Source organism: Monomorium pharaonis, chromosome 1, assembly GCF_013373865.1.
Source record: "Monomorium pharaonis isolate MP-MQ-018 chromosome 1, ASM1337386v2, whole genome shotgun sequence".
In the NCBI taxonomy this organism is placed as follows: domain Eukaryota; kingdom Metazoa; phylum Arthropoda; class Insecta; order Hymenoptera; family Formicidae; genus Monomorium; species Monomorium pharaonis.
Genome location: NC_050467.1, coordinates 1,235,004 through 1,252,348, shown reverse-complemented (window position 1 = coordinate 1,252,348; position 17,345 = coordinate 1,235,004). Strand labels below are relative to the sequence as shown.

General features: G+C 41.7%; 1 protein-coding gene across 3 annotated transcripts; it reads left to right on the top strand.

Moving 5' to 3' along the window:
• Window positions 1-804: 804 nt before the first annotated feature.
• Window positions 805-17,345, top strand: LOC105829528 (myosin heavy chain 95F). 3 transcript variants are annotated; one of them, XM_012668462.3, is made up of 18 exons: window positions 805-954; window positions 8,652-8,843; window positions 9,393-9,466; window positions 9,544-9,673; window positions 9,962-10,126; window positions 10,348-10,760; window positions 10,928-11,187; window positions 11,290-11,447; window positions 11,545-11,709; window positions 12,004-12,227; window positions 12,387-12,578; window positions 12,654-13,637; window positions 13,891-14,030; window positions 14,478-14,522; window positions 15,036-15,156; window positions 15,236-15,353; window positions 15,659-15,874; window positions 16,305-17,312. In XM_012668462.3, exons 2-18 carry the CDS (start codon window positions 8,663-8,665, stop codon window positions 16,454-16,456), a joined length of 3,738 nt encoding a protein of 1,245 aa, XP_012523916.1. In that variant the 5' UTR covers window positions 805-954; window positions 8,652-8,662; the 3' UTR covers window positions 16,457-17,312. The 3 variants fall into 3 exon arrangements, with proteins under 3 accessions (XP_012523916.1, XP_012523932.1, XP_012523923.1); XM_012668469.3 differs by having other exon boundaries at window positions 814-954; window positions 8,657-8,843; XM_012668478.3 differs by lacking the exon at window positions 14,478-14,522 and having other exon boundaries at window positions 16,305-17,345.

The following is a 17,345-nucleotide window of genomic DNA, read 5'->3' as shown; positions in this document are numbered from 1 at the left end:
ATTAATATAAAAAAGCTGTAAAATCGCGTTTTTATATATTTTTAAATATTTTTCAAAATTTTTGAAATTAAAATTCTGTTGCATTTGCTAAAGTACCAACATTCGATAAATTGACATGTTTTTGGTAACTTATCGTCATGTTTAACTGACAAAATATTATTTAAATTCAAAAACTGAGAAAGTAAATTATACAATAATGTAACAATCTCTATTTCTATTGTGTTGTAAAACACCGATTTAGGTTATCAGTATAATATTATATATGACGTAGTGGATATATTAATAAATCTGATAATTGAATATAATTAGATAACTATATTATGAGACCACTATTTTGTGTCGAAAATTAAAAATTTCTTATTATACATTACATCTGTATGTACATGACATTTTATTACACATATTATATACGATAGTGCATGCCTTAAAAAAGAATTTTTCTGAAAATATATCTCATAGATCAATAAGATCTAATAAAGTAACTAACTATATTACTTATGTGTACGAAAGATCACGATTTTGCATCCAAAGATACAAACATTAAATTACATCTATTGCATATATAATTTTATTATACACAATATATACAATGATACTTAAAAATTTACAATCTAAATTCATAATTTTCAGATTTGTGTTTCAAACGCCAGGCAGTCGCAATCCTCATTTCATTTGCGCACTTCGTCACGCACCCCCCGGTTCTCCCTGACGTCCCGAGTGCTCCAGGATCACCTCCGCGCTCGGGGGATACCTGACGTGAGCGACGACGATCTACTCGTGGTGGTGCGATCGCGGTTTGCCTGCCGCGTGGCATCGGCGGAAACGGCCGTGGATCGCCGAGCGAGCGAGCGGGCTCGTCGCTCCGGAGCCGCGCCGACAGTTGCATGTTGGATTTCGCGCCGTGCGTACAGTAACATCGTCCCGGTCGGCTGGCTGTCCTCGCACGGCGAGACGGTGAGTAAACCCGATCTGTAATTTCTGTAAACCGTCTCGATCTCTGGGAAAATTCGCGCGACTCGCCGACGAGACACGCGGCCGCGTGTCCGCCACGTCATAGTTAGCGATAAGCTCGACACCTCCGCGCGCGATCGGATTAATTGTTTCCCCGACACCGCCGGTGTGATAACCGGTAGTATTGTCCTTGCGCGAGACGTCGATCGGGAATATAAACCTTATGAAAGTATAAGAACAACAAGGCCGGCGTGATTGTTGAACGAAACGGGGGACCAGCTTGTTGTTACGAGGCTCAATGAGAAGTTTGAAGAACTTTTAGTTACTTGAGAAATATAATATAAACAGTCGGTGTATCGTGGAATATTATTCCCTTGTCGAGGCTTCTATCGGAAGGATTAATTTCCAAAATAGAAGCCCCGACTTCAGGTTTTGCACGTGCGAAAACAAATTCGCGCTCCGGAGGAAACCGACGTGTACGATCGATCTACTTACATGTTTTAAGAGCTGTTTCTCTATTTGCGAATTATATAAAATTTAATGGGGGGAAATGTACAAATTAGGCAAAGTTAACACATTCGCAACTACCATAAGTCTAACGATAAACAAGCGGGGTAAACGATTCGGGAGTACGGTCGTGAGTTTTACGTAATGTATTACCCCGTATTATCCTTTTTACGCGGCGGCCGCGGATAATGAAAAATCGCCGTTGAGCGGTTTTTCTCTTTTTCGCCTTTTTGTGTGCAACGCTCGCCGGTTTATCTAGTCCACGATTAGGAGAGTGGAACGGGACGGGCGCGCCGCTGCAGGTGCAACGAGCGAATGCAAAAGCACACGGCGGCGCGACCCGTGTGTGAATTAGTGTGTGAATCTGCGTAAGCGCCTACGTGCCCCACGTAAAATAAAGAGAGAGAGAGAGAGAGAGAAAAATTGTCCGCGCTCTCTTGCGCGTAATGCACGATGATACGCGCGCACCTCGCTCGCGCAAACGCTTGCGTTTCGATTGCGAAATAGGTGGGTAGATGAGTACCTTTGCAGAACCGTAATTACCGCTCCCGGTTGCGCGGGTTTCCGCGTGTTTTCGCAACGGCGGCGTCTCTTTCGGAGAGAAAGAGAGAGAGAGAAAGAGAAAAAGAATTTATGAAAATGATGGTGCTTCTAGGTCTGGATCTTGATAACGCAAGGTGATAACGAACGTGCGAAAGAATTTCTTCAGATAAGTTCAATACAATGAATCACAACGTATTGCAAGCAGTCGTGTCTAAAGTTTATATTTGCATTTTATTTTCTATATACACGCTGAAAGAGAAGAGTTTGGCAATAATAATGAAGTTTCGGTGAAATATTTTAAATTAAGAATATTTGATTAATCGTTAATAATTGTATTAACAGTCAATCGTCCGTGAAACGGTTACTATATATTTTACTATATATATTTTACACGCAAACAAATTTTTGCTGATACAGAGAGATTTCTTGTTGTTACAACCAAAATGTATCGCTAATTTTTGTATCTGCTAGAATTTTAATTGTCACGTACAAAATTTGTAAATTCTGCTTCCATCTAGTTAGATTAATTAAATGCAATACATATACATATCACAGTATTTACTAATTATTTATCTGCTTCAGCTAATTTTTGCACACATAATTTTTGTTGAAGTTGCAAGATTATTTTTTTTTTTTGTGTACCCGAACATTTAATTGTCACCTAGATTTGATTATTGCTACCAATCTCTCTTTTCACAATCTAAATACATATGTTGCGATTTGTGTCTCCCGAAATGGTTTCGATTATTCCGTGTAAAATTACATCTCTTATCTCGGATTTCTTATCGAACAACACGTAATTACGGCGATGTGCGCTGTTCTTCTCGAGTTTACGCCTTTATGCCGTTATATTAATTGCGCTCTTTAAATGGGGACACTTAAATCAACTTCACGATTCCTCGAAATTCTTCTCCGTTAATTTCTCATTGTTCCTTCAGAGAAATGATACTGGAAAATTCAGCTTTGCGTAATCGCTATTAGCTCTTTAATCCCAAAAGCGATCAGATTGTCCTCACGGTATTCTAATGGATCAATCTCGATCTTAGCAAATTTGCGACGAAACGTGCGAAACAATACATCTGATCTAATTTCAACCACTCTAGATATGACACGTGTGAAACTCATCGAAGTCGAGACCAGCGCGACGAGCGCGTTTACCTCCCTTAATCGTCTCTTTAGCGAAAGTAAACGCGACGCGAAAGTGTGTCGGCGGAATTGCGAGATCACCACCCCCGTTAGGGGAAAAGTAACCCGCTCTGTTATTTAGCGGATCCCCTCGGCGAAACGAAAGCGCGTGTAAACGAACGCGCGTATGACGCGGCGCGCGCGTTACGCAACCGCGGAAAAAGAATCGCTTCTATATATGTACATATGTACATGTAGGTGGGCGAGTATAGGTTGCCACGTGAGAGACGCCGTCGAGGACACCCATGACTCATCCGCGCTCGGTCTCGATCGTGTGCACTTAAACGTGCGCAACGAATCGCGGCCACTTCCCGATCGTTCCCCCCGTTCCCCGAGAGCGCCCTCGATTATCGATCGGCTCTCATTCGGGGAGCAAATCGCCCTTCGAAAATTTGCATAATCGATCCACGGGCGTCAGGATCAATTTCCGGTCCGTTTTGCGGGACGAAGGTGTGCGTTGTCGTGAACCGACGACGCTATTTTCGCGATTCATCGCGAGGAGTCGCGTCACGCCGTTGACCGAAAAAAAATATATTCGCATTACTAGCCGAATGCTATTTAACGATGACAAGCGGTGAATAATGCGCAGATAAATCGGTGGCAATATCCGCGATATTGTGCGAGATTGATCGAGGAGCCCGTCTACCATCTAGCAACACGGTGTCGAGATGCGGTTCAACTGTTTTGCGAAGATAATGCGCAAAACGCTAAAAGTATTCAATGCAAATGGGAGATGGGACCGAAAGCTGCGACCCACTGCACTCGATCTAATCACCAAGTGCTCTTGATGACGGCGGCGGCGGTGCGAAGGTTGTTCCAATTAACGTTAAACGACGTAAAATGACGAAACGCATCCCCGTGATTGAAACAAGAAACCTGTCGTGCGCGCGCGCGCGCGGCGAATTTATCACGACTAGATCTCAGCATATGTCAAAGTCAAGTACCAATTACCGAAATGATCTCATTTAGCTATGGGAACAAATTACTACACTACCTTGTATTAATATACAATGAATTTATTTTCTTTTTTTTCTTGCGCTACACGCTCACTCTCTTTTCTCTCAATCTTCTTTGCATAATGAAAGAAACAAACGCGTGCAACGAAACAAAAATAATTTTTAATAACGATCAACCTAAAATAATTAATTACGAGAATACCTCTCTCGCATAAAACATCGCGATAAATTTTCTTCGCATTTCAAGTACGTCGCCGATAGAGTAATAAATAATAATGTTAAAGATATGTATCCGTCTTCTCGAAATAAAATTAACAAGCCATATTATACATTTTTTTTTCTTTCTTCTTTATTTTGGCTGTGAATATCAGCGCGGTAAATTCGGTGAGCGCTCGCGCGTGTCTCCCTGTTTCGGTATGCCGGTCCCACCTGCCGTTTCCTGCTTCCTCTCACGTCCCTTTCATTCCCGGCCCTTTCAATGGATTAGAGGGGCCTGTCGCGCCAGCGCGACGCACCTCCGCACGCAAAGTGCCATTTCGGATCGGGCGCGCATTACACAGCCTGTCTCCGCGAGGGCGCGAGGTCGCGCGCGCGCAGGCGGTGAAACGAGGTCGGGGAAGAACCGCGCCTCATTCGGGGAACAATGCGCGAAAGCGATCTCCTCACTGACGTCGGGCGGAAGAAGAAGAAGAGGAGACGCCGTGCCCTCCTCCGTGAGGAAGCAACGGGATGAGGGATCGATACACCGCGCCCTGCTGCATTGCGAATTAAAAACAAAAAAAAAGGACGAGAGAAAAGTGGCAAGGGTTAACGAGTACGAGGGAGAGGAGGAAAAACGACGCAACAACATCTGGACGTTACGGTTTCCTCTGTTGCTGCTGCGCGAGTAGAAGAAGGTGAACGAACCGATGCGCGAACGATTCATCGCCTCTCTCTCTCTCTCTCTCTCTCTTCGTCTTCTACCTCTCTTTCTCTCTTTCTCTTTCACGCCAGTTCCTCCTCCTCATCCTCCTTCACCTCTTTGCGATGCACCTCGCGTCTCTCGGAACCCAGAAAATCGCTTCTTAGCATCGTCAGGCGCCGCGACGTGTTGCAACATTGTTCGCCACGTCCGAAGGTAGGACGAGGTAGATCGATTTAAACGGTAGCGCGCGTTTGCCGGCCATCAATCGCGAGATCGTCCAGAGAGGATTCCGTTTCGGATTAGCGCGAGAGTCGAAACGGCATCGCGCGCGCGCGCGCGCGCGCGGATGTCCTGCGCGGATCGATGTGCAAGGATTTACCGCTGGCTTTTACCGTTACGATATCTCTAACGGGACGGCCGGAGAGCACGACAGAAGGAACGAGGCAATTTCTCGCGCTTTCCAGATCGACCGCTCTCGCGGTTCCCAGCCGCGACTGCTTGCAACGCGACTGCCACTCGACACGCGGTAATCCCGGTGTGTTATGTATCAGGTAATATAATCTTGCCCGCCGAGCGGGATTGTATTCAGAGTGCCTTTATTCCGTCGGATACCGTATACCGAGTTTCGCGTAATTTGTCACACGTTCGTCTAAGGGACCCTATAAGTATAGCACAGAACATTGGTGCGACATTGGAAAGTAATGTAAGGACTGTAAAGAATTGTAAAGTAGCCGCCTAATAAACGTCATCTTAGCCTAATTTGTCCAAGAAGCAATATTGGTTCAATATTGATACTTTGGATCAATGTTAAACCAATCAATTTTTTATATTAGACATTAGTTGCATTCTAATTTGGAACCAATATTACATGGCCAATATTGTCGTTACATTCGGAAAATATCGATCAATGCATTCCCAACATAACTAATGTTTAGCCAATATTAGTGCTACAGTGCACTGCCAATGCATTGTAAAAAATATTTTCTTCGGGAGAGGCATTGTGTTATAATTGAGATTTTTTTTTTTTAATTTCATTGGATCAAACTAAAGACATAAAAGAAAAGGCTTGACAGGAGTTAAATGAGAGAATTAAAGGAACATCCGTTCAGCGTCTTGATTTTTTGCGGCGCTCGCTTCTACAAGTAAAAACGTCGGGCGTATCGGATGTCGGGAGCTCGCATGCAAATGCGACGGCGGGTTTAGTGCACCGTGTCGACGACGCAGGCACGCGGGAACGAGACCCCTCGGGAGTTTCACGAAATTCTGTCACGGCGGCACGTGTAAAACGCGAGATGCAGCGACTCGTAACGACCTTTGATCGCGCGCGCTCGCCCGTCGGATTTTCGAACCGGCGCGGCGTGGCGGTGATGCCGGAAAACACACATGGAACGGAACGACGACGACGACGACGTATCGTTTTTGTGTCTCCGTGTTGGCTACGATTTTATCGCCGCGCACAACCGCCTGGCAAAAGAAGTCCGGAGCGTGTCCGCCGCGCACACTGAACTCGAAAATCGTCGGGAGGATTTTGCGTTATGCAATCGAGAAAATTGTCTCCGGCACGGCAGGTGAACGAAAATTGAGGGATTCGTGAATAATGATATCATTTAAAGATTAAAAAATTCCATATATAAAGTTTGAAATGACAATACGATTCTCTTTTAAAGATATTATGTGAACAGCTCGAAATTGTCTATAATATTTTGATACAAAACATGTAGTTAAAAAACAACCTCATTTAATCAGCACCTTTACTTTTTTTAAATTAGGAATTAAAATTGAGTATATTAAAATTGAATATAATTATACTCAATTTTAATTATAATTAAATTATATCAAAATTAAACTAGACCACTAATTAAATTTAGACAAAAGAAAATTAAGTCGGATCTCAAAAGCAGATTCATATCTTTGCCTTTTTCATATGCGAAACTTTTTGAGTGGAAATATTAACGGTGAAAGAGATATGTATAGGTCGACAGGTGAAATACAATCCGACAGTGTAAGCCGTTTTAAGAAAGAGAAATGAAAAGAACATGCGGAGCAGCTGCACCATACGGTTTCGGCGATGAATAACGGTGATTATTTTGGAGTCGTCGCACCTTCCGACACCGCGCTTATCTCGATAATGCGTCGCGATAAGCGATAAACCGACACCGAGAATTTCGATTTTCACGTCAGTCGCCGTGCCACCGAAATACGATGGATATTAATGGCGAAGCGTACAAGTCTATTTTCAGCTGCCAATTTTCCAAACCGATAAGCTTCTGCTTCCGTCATTATCACAGAATTGTCCACGGCACGGGATGATCATTGCGCTTATACGTAGTGTCCTAGAACAGTCGATATTAATTCAGCTAGCAGACAGACAGTCAATGATACTTGATTGCAACTTAGATAAAAAATAATTGTTAGCGAAATTAATTAGGAATTAATTAGATAATTAATAAATTGTCAAAAGGATAAAATTAATTGTATAATTTTTATTTTATTTAAAGGCAAAGTTGATAAAAGAAATTGCAATTGAAGGAATGTGAAGAAACGGTTTCGCAGAAAGTTATAAGGCTACTTTTCGATTGTCAGACACAATGAGATTCACATTTCATATGTACTCTTCTTATACATATACATAAATTCCGATAATGCACCGATAGCTACTTATTATAATCATTTATCTAAAGCTATTTAAACTTATGAGAGATCGTCGTGAGAGCGACTATTACCTAGACGGACTACGATCCTCAACCTTCTCAACCTTTATCGACCGTCACAGGCACTTTTGTTGCTTCTTCCGTCAATAATACGCGTCGTAAAATAAGACCGAGTATCACCGTTTAAAATCTCCTATTCAGCATACACGGTATGAGAGATCAGCGGAAGTCACAGGCGAACGGACTATTCATTCGCCGGAAACTTCTCCGAAAGACACGGCTAGAAAGTGCCAGCAAAAGCTGTCGTCGGCGACTTACGTTCCGTCTGAGCGAGAACGGATTTGTTCGTTTGTCTTTGCGACTCTCGCTCGCTCTCGTCGCGAATTTCAACGTGAATCTGCGTTTTCGTATCGGATAATTCCGCGAAACTGCCGGATATCCGTTTAGCTATAGACGGTTTGTTCAATTTCAAGTCGATTTTTCCTCGGCGAAGAAATCGAGGAAGGTCATCGCAATTTTTTAATATTACTCTGTATCTCTGGAGAATTGAAATAAGATCGCTTAAGCTTATTTAAAATTGTTCAATAAGTACATTATTTCCTCGACTTGTTTGTCCAGACTTGAAAGTTTAAACGGCGGATTTTTCTATCTAAACAGTTATAATTGCCGAAAGCTGTCGACGATAATTTCGGCGCATTTGTTGAAAGAGTATTAATTTTTAATGAACCAACTGCTAAAATTACAACTGCTAGAAAAGCACATTGAGATTATCACAGACTGATATTTCTAATAAATAATTCAATTGTATTTCTTGCGTAGAAAATTAAATATAATTTATATTATACGAAACGTTCTAGTTAATGCACTTTCTCTCGAGTATCTATTGTAAAACGAAAGAAGTGACCGATGTGACGCGACAATAATCTCGATCGTGTAATCGCTTTATCGTTCCAGAGTAGCTCGGGATGGAGAACCAACAGGTGTGGGTCCGTGATCCCCAGGAGGGTTTCATAATCGGAAAATTCACGGACATGGTGGACGGGGACGCCCTGATCGTACCTCTTGACCCGAAATACCCGCAGCGCACCTGTCCGCTGGACGAAGTGTATCCTGCCGGCGATTACACCAAAGATGTCGAGGACAATTGTAAATTATCTTTTTTGAAAACACGCATCTCATCTTATGAATTAAAAAAAATCTTGTCTTTGCCACACTCTAAACGAAAAAGAGTTTGGTGTTTAATCAAATTCTTAGTAATTATATTTTTTTAGTAATTAATTGGTTGCCAAACGGTTACTAAATTCATTTTGTTATATTAATCGAACATTTAATTTAAAATGTTTCATGAAATTTAGTAACTAGACCTGGATTATTATTATTATTATTGCCAAACTCTTTTTTTGGGGGGGAGGTACGTAAAACAACGCGCGGCTGATTTTACATCGCAGATGTTGGGAAAGAAAAGAACGAAGTGGAAACATAATTGTTTTAGTTTACGATTCTTCTCTCCAATTGTTATACACCGTGACGCACTTGTGCGTTTCGTCCATTTTATATATCAAAGATTAAGATCGCGCGGTCACGCTCGCTTCTCACGCGACTTTCGCTCTTTTGCAAAGGCACTTTCACTGATTTTGTTTCCCTCCCCCTCTCCTCTCAGCTCTTTTTTCTTTCCTTAAAATTATCTTCTCCCAGGTGCCTTGATGTACCTGAACGAGGCCACGCTGCTGAATAATATTCGCACTCGTTACTTCAAGGACAGAATATACGTAAGTAATTACGCACTAAGGTCGGGTCACTGTACCCATTCACTCTTTGCCATTCTTAATATCACATTAAATTTCAGACTTACGTTGCCAACATTCTGATAGCGGTGAATCCGTATTACGAGGTGAAGGATCTCTATTCACCGCAGACTATTAAGGCTTATCAGGGGAAGTCCTTGGGTGAAACGCCACCGCATGTCTTCGCCATCGGTACAACATTTAATCTATCAATTAAATAAATAATTACGACTATAAATTTAGTTCTCTATTATAATGAGCAAACAATTAATAATTATTATTAATTTTTAATGGTGTTTGATTTATTTCATACTTGATTTATTAATTAATTTTTATTATGTTAATCATGATTATACGCGTTTTAAATTTTTAGTCAATTATTTGAGTTAACAAATAAATTAATCGACTAATGCCTAACACTGCCCAGTAGCTGATTTGCTTCCGGCGAGAGTACAGAGCGATTTTCCTTTATCTTCGCAGGCGACAAAGCGTTCAGAGACATGAAAGTGCTGAAACAATCTCAGAGCATTATCGTATCCGGCGAATCAGGAGCGGGCAAGACCGAGTCGACCAAGTATCTCCTGCGATATCTCTGTGATCTCTGGGGTTCGACGGCCGGCCCGATCGAACAGAGGATTCTGGATGGTAAGAAAAGAAGATCTAACAAGAATCTAATCAAATCCGCAAAGTTTAATTTAGTCCAATTAATATCATAAAACAATTAAATAAATAATTGAGAACTGTAAAAAAAAATACGCAAGGCAAGCGTCTTTTCCTTTCTGTTTACTCAGCGTCACGATTCGACGAGTTCGAGAATTCAATCGTGACATAATTTTTTTTTTTTTTTTGTTGCACTTAATCCGCAGCGACCCCGGTGCTGGAAGCGTTCGGCAACGCAAAGACAAAGCGCAACAACAACAGTTCACGCTTCGGCAAGTTCATGGAGGTGCATTTCGACGCCAAGTGCCAGGTGGTCGGTGGATACATCTCCCACTACTTGCTGGAGAAGTCCAGGGTCTGCCTGCAGAGCCCGGACGAGCGGAACTATCACGTGTTCTACATGATGTGCGCTGGCGCGCCGGCGGATCTGCGCGCGAAATTGGGGATTACCAAGCCGGACGATTTTCATTATCTGAGGAACGGCTGCACCCAGTACTTCTGCAACGCGAGGTCGGAGAAACGATTGAACGAGGCGCAGAAGAGCCGCGAGCAGATACAGAAGCGCAGCCTGCACGATCCCATCTTGGACGACGTCGAAGGGTTCAATGCTATCGATCAGGTACGCCGGCGAAACTTCTTCCAAATTATAGGATCTTCAAACAATCTGAAAGTTTCAAGAATATCCGGTTAATTACTTATTTTTATTTTGCTGGTAAATTTCTGAACTTTTTGTTCTTTCGCGTCAACATATTAATCATTTTTTTAACACGTTTTCTATTTTCAAAGGCATTTACTCGACTCGGTCTAACGGATGCCGAACGCATGGAGATCTACACGATGGTGGCTGCGGTGCTACATCTCGGTAACATCACGTTCGAGGACAATCCGGAGGACACGAAGGGCGGCTGCAGGATAACCGCCGACTCGGGGAAGGCGGTGACGATATCCGCAAAGTTGCTAGGGGTGGATCCCGAAGAGCTGCGACAAGCCCTGGTCTCGAAAGTGATGCAAACCAGTCGGGGTGGCATCAAAGGAACGGTCATCATGTGAGTTGCAAGAGGATTTCGATTAATATTCTTCCTTTTTTAATTTTCTTTTGTCTCTTGCTATTTTTCTTGAATTTTATCGATTTGTCTGATTGCGATTAGGGTGCCCCTGAAAGTTTACGAGGCCAATAACGCCAGGGATGCTCTGGGCAAAGCTATCTACAGCAAACTGTTCGATCATATTGTCGCACGGATTAACAAGAGCATACCTTTTAAGGCGTCGAGCTATTACATCGGCGTGCTAGACATCGCAGGATTCGGTGAAAAGATTAATTCTCGATCGGCGAATCGATTTTACTTCCGCGTCATACAAAAACAAGTTGCAATAATTTTTCTCTCTCTCTTTCGTGTTTGTAGAATACTTCAAAGTCAACAGCTTCGAGCAATTTTGCATAAATTATTGCAACGAGAAGCTTCAGCAGTTCTTCAACGAACGGATCCTGAAGTACGAGCAAGAGCTTTACGCCCGAGAATCATTGAACGTCCCGAAAATCTCCTATGTCGATAATCAGGATTGCATCGGTGCGTGAAATTAAAATTGCAAATAACAGAGTGCAAAATCGCACAAGTTCAGGAATTTAGTATTTAGGAAATAAAAAATAACAAGTCACGCAATTAATTATCACACGAATTATCCCGATCACCTTATCATTTTTAATATAAAAGTAATTTAGAAGACTATATATTTTATTGGAGAAATAACATATTCTCTCAAAATACTTGGGCCAGTGTTATTTCGCGGGTGAAATGAAAGAGATAAGTGGTACTTCCGCTTACAGATTTGAAAAGTAAATCGCGTGTCACGCCAACTTTCAGATTTAATCGAATCGAAGAATACGGGTATCTTCAGCCTGCTGGACGAGGAATCGAAACTGCCGACTCACAGTTTCGCGCATTTCACCAATGAGGTTCACCGCGCGTGGAACGGTCACTTCCGCATCACTTTACCGCGAACGTCACGACTGAAGGCTCATCGAGAATTACGAGACGACGAGGGCTTCGTGATTCGTCATTACGCCGGCGGTGTCTGCTATCAAACGGTAAAGCTGTGTGTTACTCACAAAGTAGCGAGTGTGTAAAGGAACGTCATAGACGCGTGCAAACCGAAGTAGCGTTCTTCAAAGACGCTTCTTGACCTTTTTTAGGATCTTTTGGACCTTTTCTTTATATAAATGTAAATTTACATTTTATTTCCGCAGAATCAGTTTATCGAAAAGAACAACGATGCGCTGCACGCTTCCCTGGAGGCGCTCATTCAGGAGAGCGGCAATAAATTCCTCAGAACGCAGTTCGCCAATCATTCGTTGCAAAAGGGGAAGCTGACTTTCATCAGCGTTGGCAGTAAATTCAAGACGCAGCTCGGCGAGCTAATGGACAAGCTAAAAAGCAATGTAAGAATGAGGATTTCTTGACTTTAGAGAATGTTTCAACTTCATCGTTTTACGATTTTCGTCTCAATTTTTTAGGGAACAAACTTCATAAGATGCATCAAGCCCAATAGCGATATGGTGGCGCATCAGTTCGACGGTAACAGCATTCTAAATCAGTTACGCTGTTCGGGTATGACGTCGGTTTTGGAGTTGATGGAGCACGGGTATCCCAGTCGGGTGCCCTTCCACGAGCTTTACAACATGTACAAGTCCTATCTGCCGCCGGAGCTTGCCAAGCTTGACCCTAGATTCTTCTGCGAGGCGTTGCTGCACAGCCTAAAGCTGAACCAAAAGGACTTTAAGTTCGGCATCACTCGGGTCTTCTTCAAACCGGGCAAGTTCGCGGAATTCGACCGGATCATGAGATCCGATCCGGAGAATCTGCGCAAGCTGATCGCCAACGTGAAGAAGTGGCTTCTGAGGTCGCGCTGGAACAAGCTGCAATTCTGCGCGCTCTCGGTAATCAAGCTGAAGAACAAAATCATCTATCGCCGACAGCATTTGATTGTACTGCAGAAAACGGCGAGAATGTATATCGCGAAGAAGCAGCACCGTCCGCGAATTCGCGGTATTCTGAAGATCAAGAATCTACGGAAGCAGCTGACACGAATGGAGGAGACCGTGAGTCAATTGAAGAATCGAGAGAAATCAATGCAGGACATGAAGAGGCTCGACGACGATCTAGAGTCGGCTATACGCAAAATTAGAAACAATCCGAGGATCGCACCGACGGAGATCGACGGTCTCTACACGTCTTTAGCGAATCAAGTGAACAAGCAAATGGCCACTCTTCAAGATCTAGTGAAGCAGCAGAAAGTCGCCGAGGAACAGGCAAGATTGAGAAAGATTCAACAGGAGCTCGAGCTGGAGAAAAAACGGAAGGAGGAGGAGGAACGAAAGAAGAGGGAAGAGGAAGAAAACAGAAGGAAAAAGCTCGAAATGGAAGCCAGAAGAAAGATCGAGGAGAAACAGAGAAGAAAGCAAGAAGAGGAGGATCAGAAGGCTGCGATTGCCCTTCAGGTTAGTCGAATTTCTGTGCGATAGTATTTTATAAACAAATAAATTTTAGTATAAAAATCTAAATTGTTACAAGACATCTTTATAGCTGTGCAAATAATTTAACTTACTTTAAGATCCAAGAAATAATTAATATTCAACAAGGAGATAATATATTTTTTTTTTATCAAAGAAGTAACAAATATTTAAACAATTTTTTATAAGTAATTATTAATGATACATTATGCTCTATTTTCCTTATATGTATTATTTACAGACCCAATTGGAGAAGGAAGCTATGGAAGAGAGCCGGTATCGAGAATTGCTCGAGCAAGAAAGAAGAGACCACGAATTGGCGGTCAGACTCGCTCAAGAATCGAACGGACAAGTGGAGGACTCTCCACCGCCTATACGAAGGTACAATCTTTTTTGTTAATTAATGTAATTGGCACTTATAAGCATAAACAATTTTTTTAATTATTAAAATAAAATATTGGACAGATATTTAACGTTTTAAAGGCATATTACATCTAGACAAGTTTTCAATTTTACAAATTTTTTTGTTGAAAGAGATGGATAAGTAACGTTTATTCCATTATAAAAATCGTATTTTTCTCTATTTGATATTAAATTTGTATTGAAAAGTAATATGTGTAAAATGGATACAACTTAAACAAACTATGCGGTTTGCTATAAATTGATTAAATGTACCGATATCAGTTAAAATTTTATTTAACTGAAACTTCGATGTCTGATTGATAACGTGTATCGTATTGAACTATTTAATTCAGATGCATTGAAAAAAATCAAAAAATTGTTGAAAGAAAAGGAAATAAGATTATTTTGTTGTTTAAACTGACGCAGCGGCTCCGACGTACGAGCACCTATGAACAACAACAGGCTAATAAGGTATCGTATAATTACTCGGGTCTCTCGCATGAAAAAACTAACGAGCTAATGAGATTCTCGCTTCTCTTTTTCGAACGAATTAATCATCATCCCACATTAAGCGACTCACGTCCAGTGACTTTTCGTTCGATCGATTCTTTCTCTCTCGATAGATCTTATTCCGCAAATAACCCAATTTCCTGCCGAAGAGGAAAGAAATTTATCATTTCTCGAGGAATCTATCGTGGAAAATAAATGATTCTCACGTGCATTTCTAGGCAAGCTGTTAACCGTGAGATTTATTTTAACGCTTACGGATTCTCGTGACTAGACTTTGCGAACTCATGCTGAATCGCATGAAACCCCCCACTGACTTTAACTCGCTGCACTAACTTTCTCGTAGACTAACGCCAAAAGCGAATGCGCACCGCGTTATATCTTAACGCTCGGCGTATTCTAATCTTAGAGCTGTTGTATTGCGAAAAATATTACGAAATCGCTTATTTATTAATTAATTTCTCTCACGTGATGTAGATCGGAACAGGTGCGTAATCAGCAGGCAGCCATGAGCAACAAGAAGTACGACTTGTCCAAATGGAAATACTCGGAGCTGCGAGATGCAATCAATACGTCTTGCGACATCGAGTTACTTGAAGTACGTGCACGCATATCGGTTACGTATAACTGTACAAACTATTTATTAAAAAAAAAAAAAAAATCATGCTCTGTTCCAGGCCTGCCGTCACGAGTTTCATCGTAGACTGAAGGTATATCACGCCTGGAAGGCGAGAAACCGCAGGAGAACTATCATGGATGAAAATGAGAGAGCACCAAAGTCCATTATGGAAGAAGGTGATTCACTGCAAATTAGCAATAATAATCGTTAATCACAATTAAGCGACACATTAACGTGTTTAAGAGTTAATTCCTCTTCGTATTAGTATGAAATCTTTCTTCCTCTTTATTTCTATGCGAACGGTAATTACGCAAAAGAATCTGGACCTCTGTAAAGCCGAGATATCGTCTCGAAATAAAAAAAAAAGACAGTGATTTGCTTCAGAATGCCCCTTAATTAACAGTAATTTAATAGCGGCAAGCTATTCCGAGCAGCCTGGAAGCTGAACCTCGAGCAAATCGGTATCGATTGTGTTTTCCAGCTGCGAGAACACCGAGGACGCCGTTGAAGCAACAGATAGTCGAGTCGTCCCAGAGATATTTTCGGATCCCCTTCGTCCGTTCCTCGGCGGCCGGGCAGCAGGACAATACACACGGTGGCGGCAAGAGGGGCTGGTGGTACGCGCACTTTGACGGGCAGTACGTGGCACGACAAATGGAGCTTCACCCGGATAAACCGCCTATCCTCCTCGTGGCAGGTAAAACTCCGCGGTGTTTTGTATCTGCAGCTGTCTCTGACAAACGTCCTGCATTGCAAATAAAAATATATATATAAATATTTGAAAAATGCAAGAGATAAAATAAAATAAAATAACGTAGGCCAGTATTCATAATTGATTCTTATATAATATCTATGACTGTTTTAAATGCTATCTTAAAATGTAAATCAACCGCATTAGCATCTTAACACAAGTACCTAAGACAGTCTTCAAACGACTATGATTGATTTCTGTATTTATTCATAAGTACTAAATTTCAGTTATCGAAATTCTTTTCATAACTCCACAGTGTCTCGGAGACGGAAGTGCTCTTGCCATTAAATCCGCATTATACGTTGCACGTTAAGTCACGCACCGTCATGTAAATGATTTTCACTTTAAAGGTTTGTTTCTGCCGTTTCGTCCTTAGGTATTGACGATATGCAGATGTGCGAGCTGAGCCTGGACGAGACCGGATTGACGCGAAAACGCGGCGCCGAGGTTCTAGAGCACGAATTCAATCGCGAGTGGGAGAAGTACGGCGGCAAACCATACGTGGCATCGTGCGATCGCAAAAAGTGAAGGATTCTCGTGGGACTAGTGGGAGAATTGAATTTGTACGTCATGTCGCGGGAAGCAAAAAAACATCGCATAAATTAACGCGCGGTAATTTGCAATGATCCTAATGCGGTTTCTTGTCCGGTGGACGCATCGGCGATCCTGTGCCTTGCGAGATGTGCCTTGTGCATTACGACACGGACGATACATCTGTATCGTAAATTACGTATTGCGTCGTAGTTACGTAAAGTCGAGGAATTTTTTCGTCGCTACATTATCGAATATGAAAAGTCTTATTCCTTTCTGTTAGAACCTAGTAGAGCGCCTAGCGATTCTAACAGTTGTCGACCGATCAGTATTCCGCAACGCGTTTCACAACAAGATATTTAAAAAGGAGTACGTACTGCATTGTATGTACATACTTTGAAAAAAAAAAAAAAAATACGTACGAGTTAACGCAATTTATTTTTTTCGCCGTGAAGTTTCACAATTCTAAAGCGATCATTTATAACTCACGATAGCAGGCGCTGAGATATAGGTTTCGAGGTTCCTTACGAGAGGTTGCTTGATATAATTAATTATTAACTTGATATTTACACGAGTTGTTTTGCATTAGTAGTAATCATATTTAAGCTAGATAAGTCGTTTCGGAGTGAAGAAAAATAAAGAATTTGCGGACAGAAAAACGATTTATATCGTTAGTTGTATTGTGCAAGCCGAATGATTGTAAACGCAGTGATATGAATCGAGTAAATTTTCCCAAGGAATTCATGCGATTAATAATAGTTGTAAAGCGGTAGTGATCTCATCCGGGTGATCTATTAGTGGTTGCGTCGCATATGATTAATTATACGGCAAAATATTAATAAATATTTATATGTATAAATATATATATATATTAATAAATCTTCAG

Excerpts from the sequence above, each read along its gene's own strand:
- LOC105829528 (XM_012668462.3), top strand. The coding sequence starts at position 8,663 with ATGGAGAACCAACAGGTGTGGGTCCGTGATCCCCAGGAGGGTTTCATA. Across the intron at positions 11,448-11,544 it reads GCTAGACATCGCAGGATTCG|AATACTTCAAAGTCAACAGC; the intron begins GTGAAAAGATTA and ends TCGTGTTTGTAG. Across the intron at positions 13,638-13,890 it reads AGGCTGCGATTGCCCTTCAG|ACCCAATTGGAGAAGGAAGC; the intron begins GTTAGTCGAATT and ends TATTATTTACAG.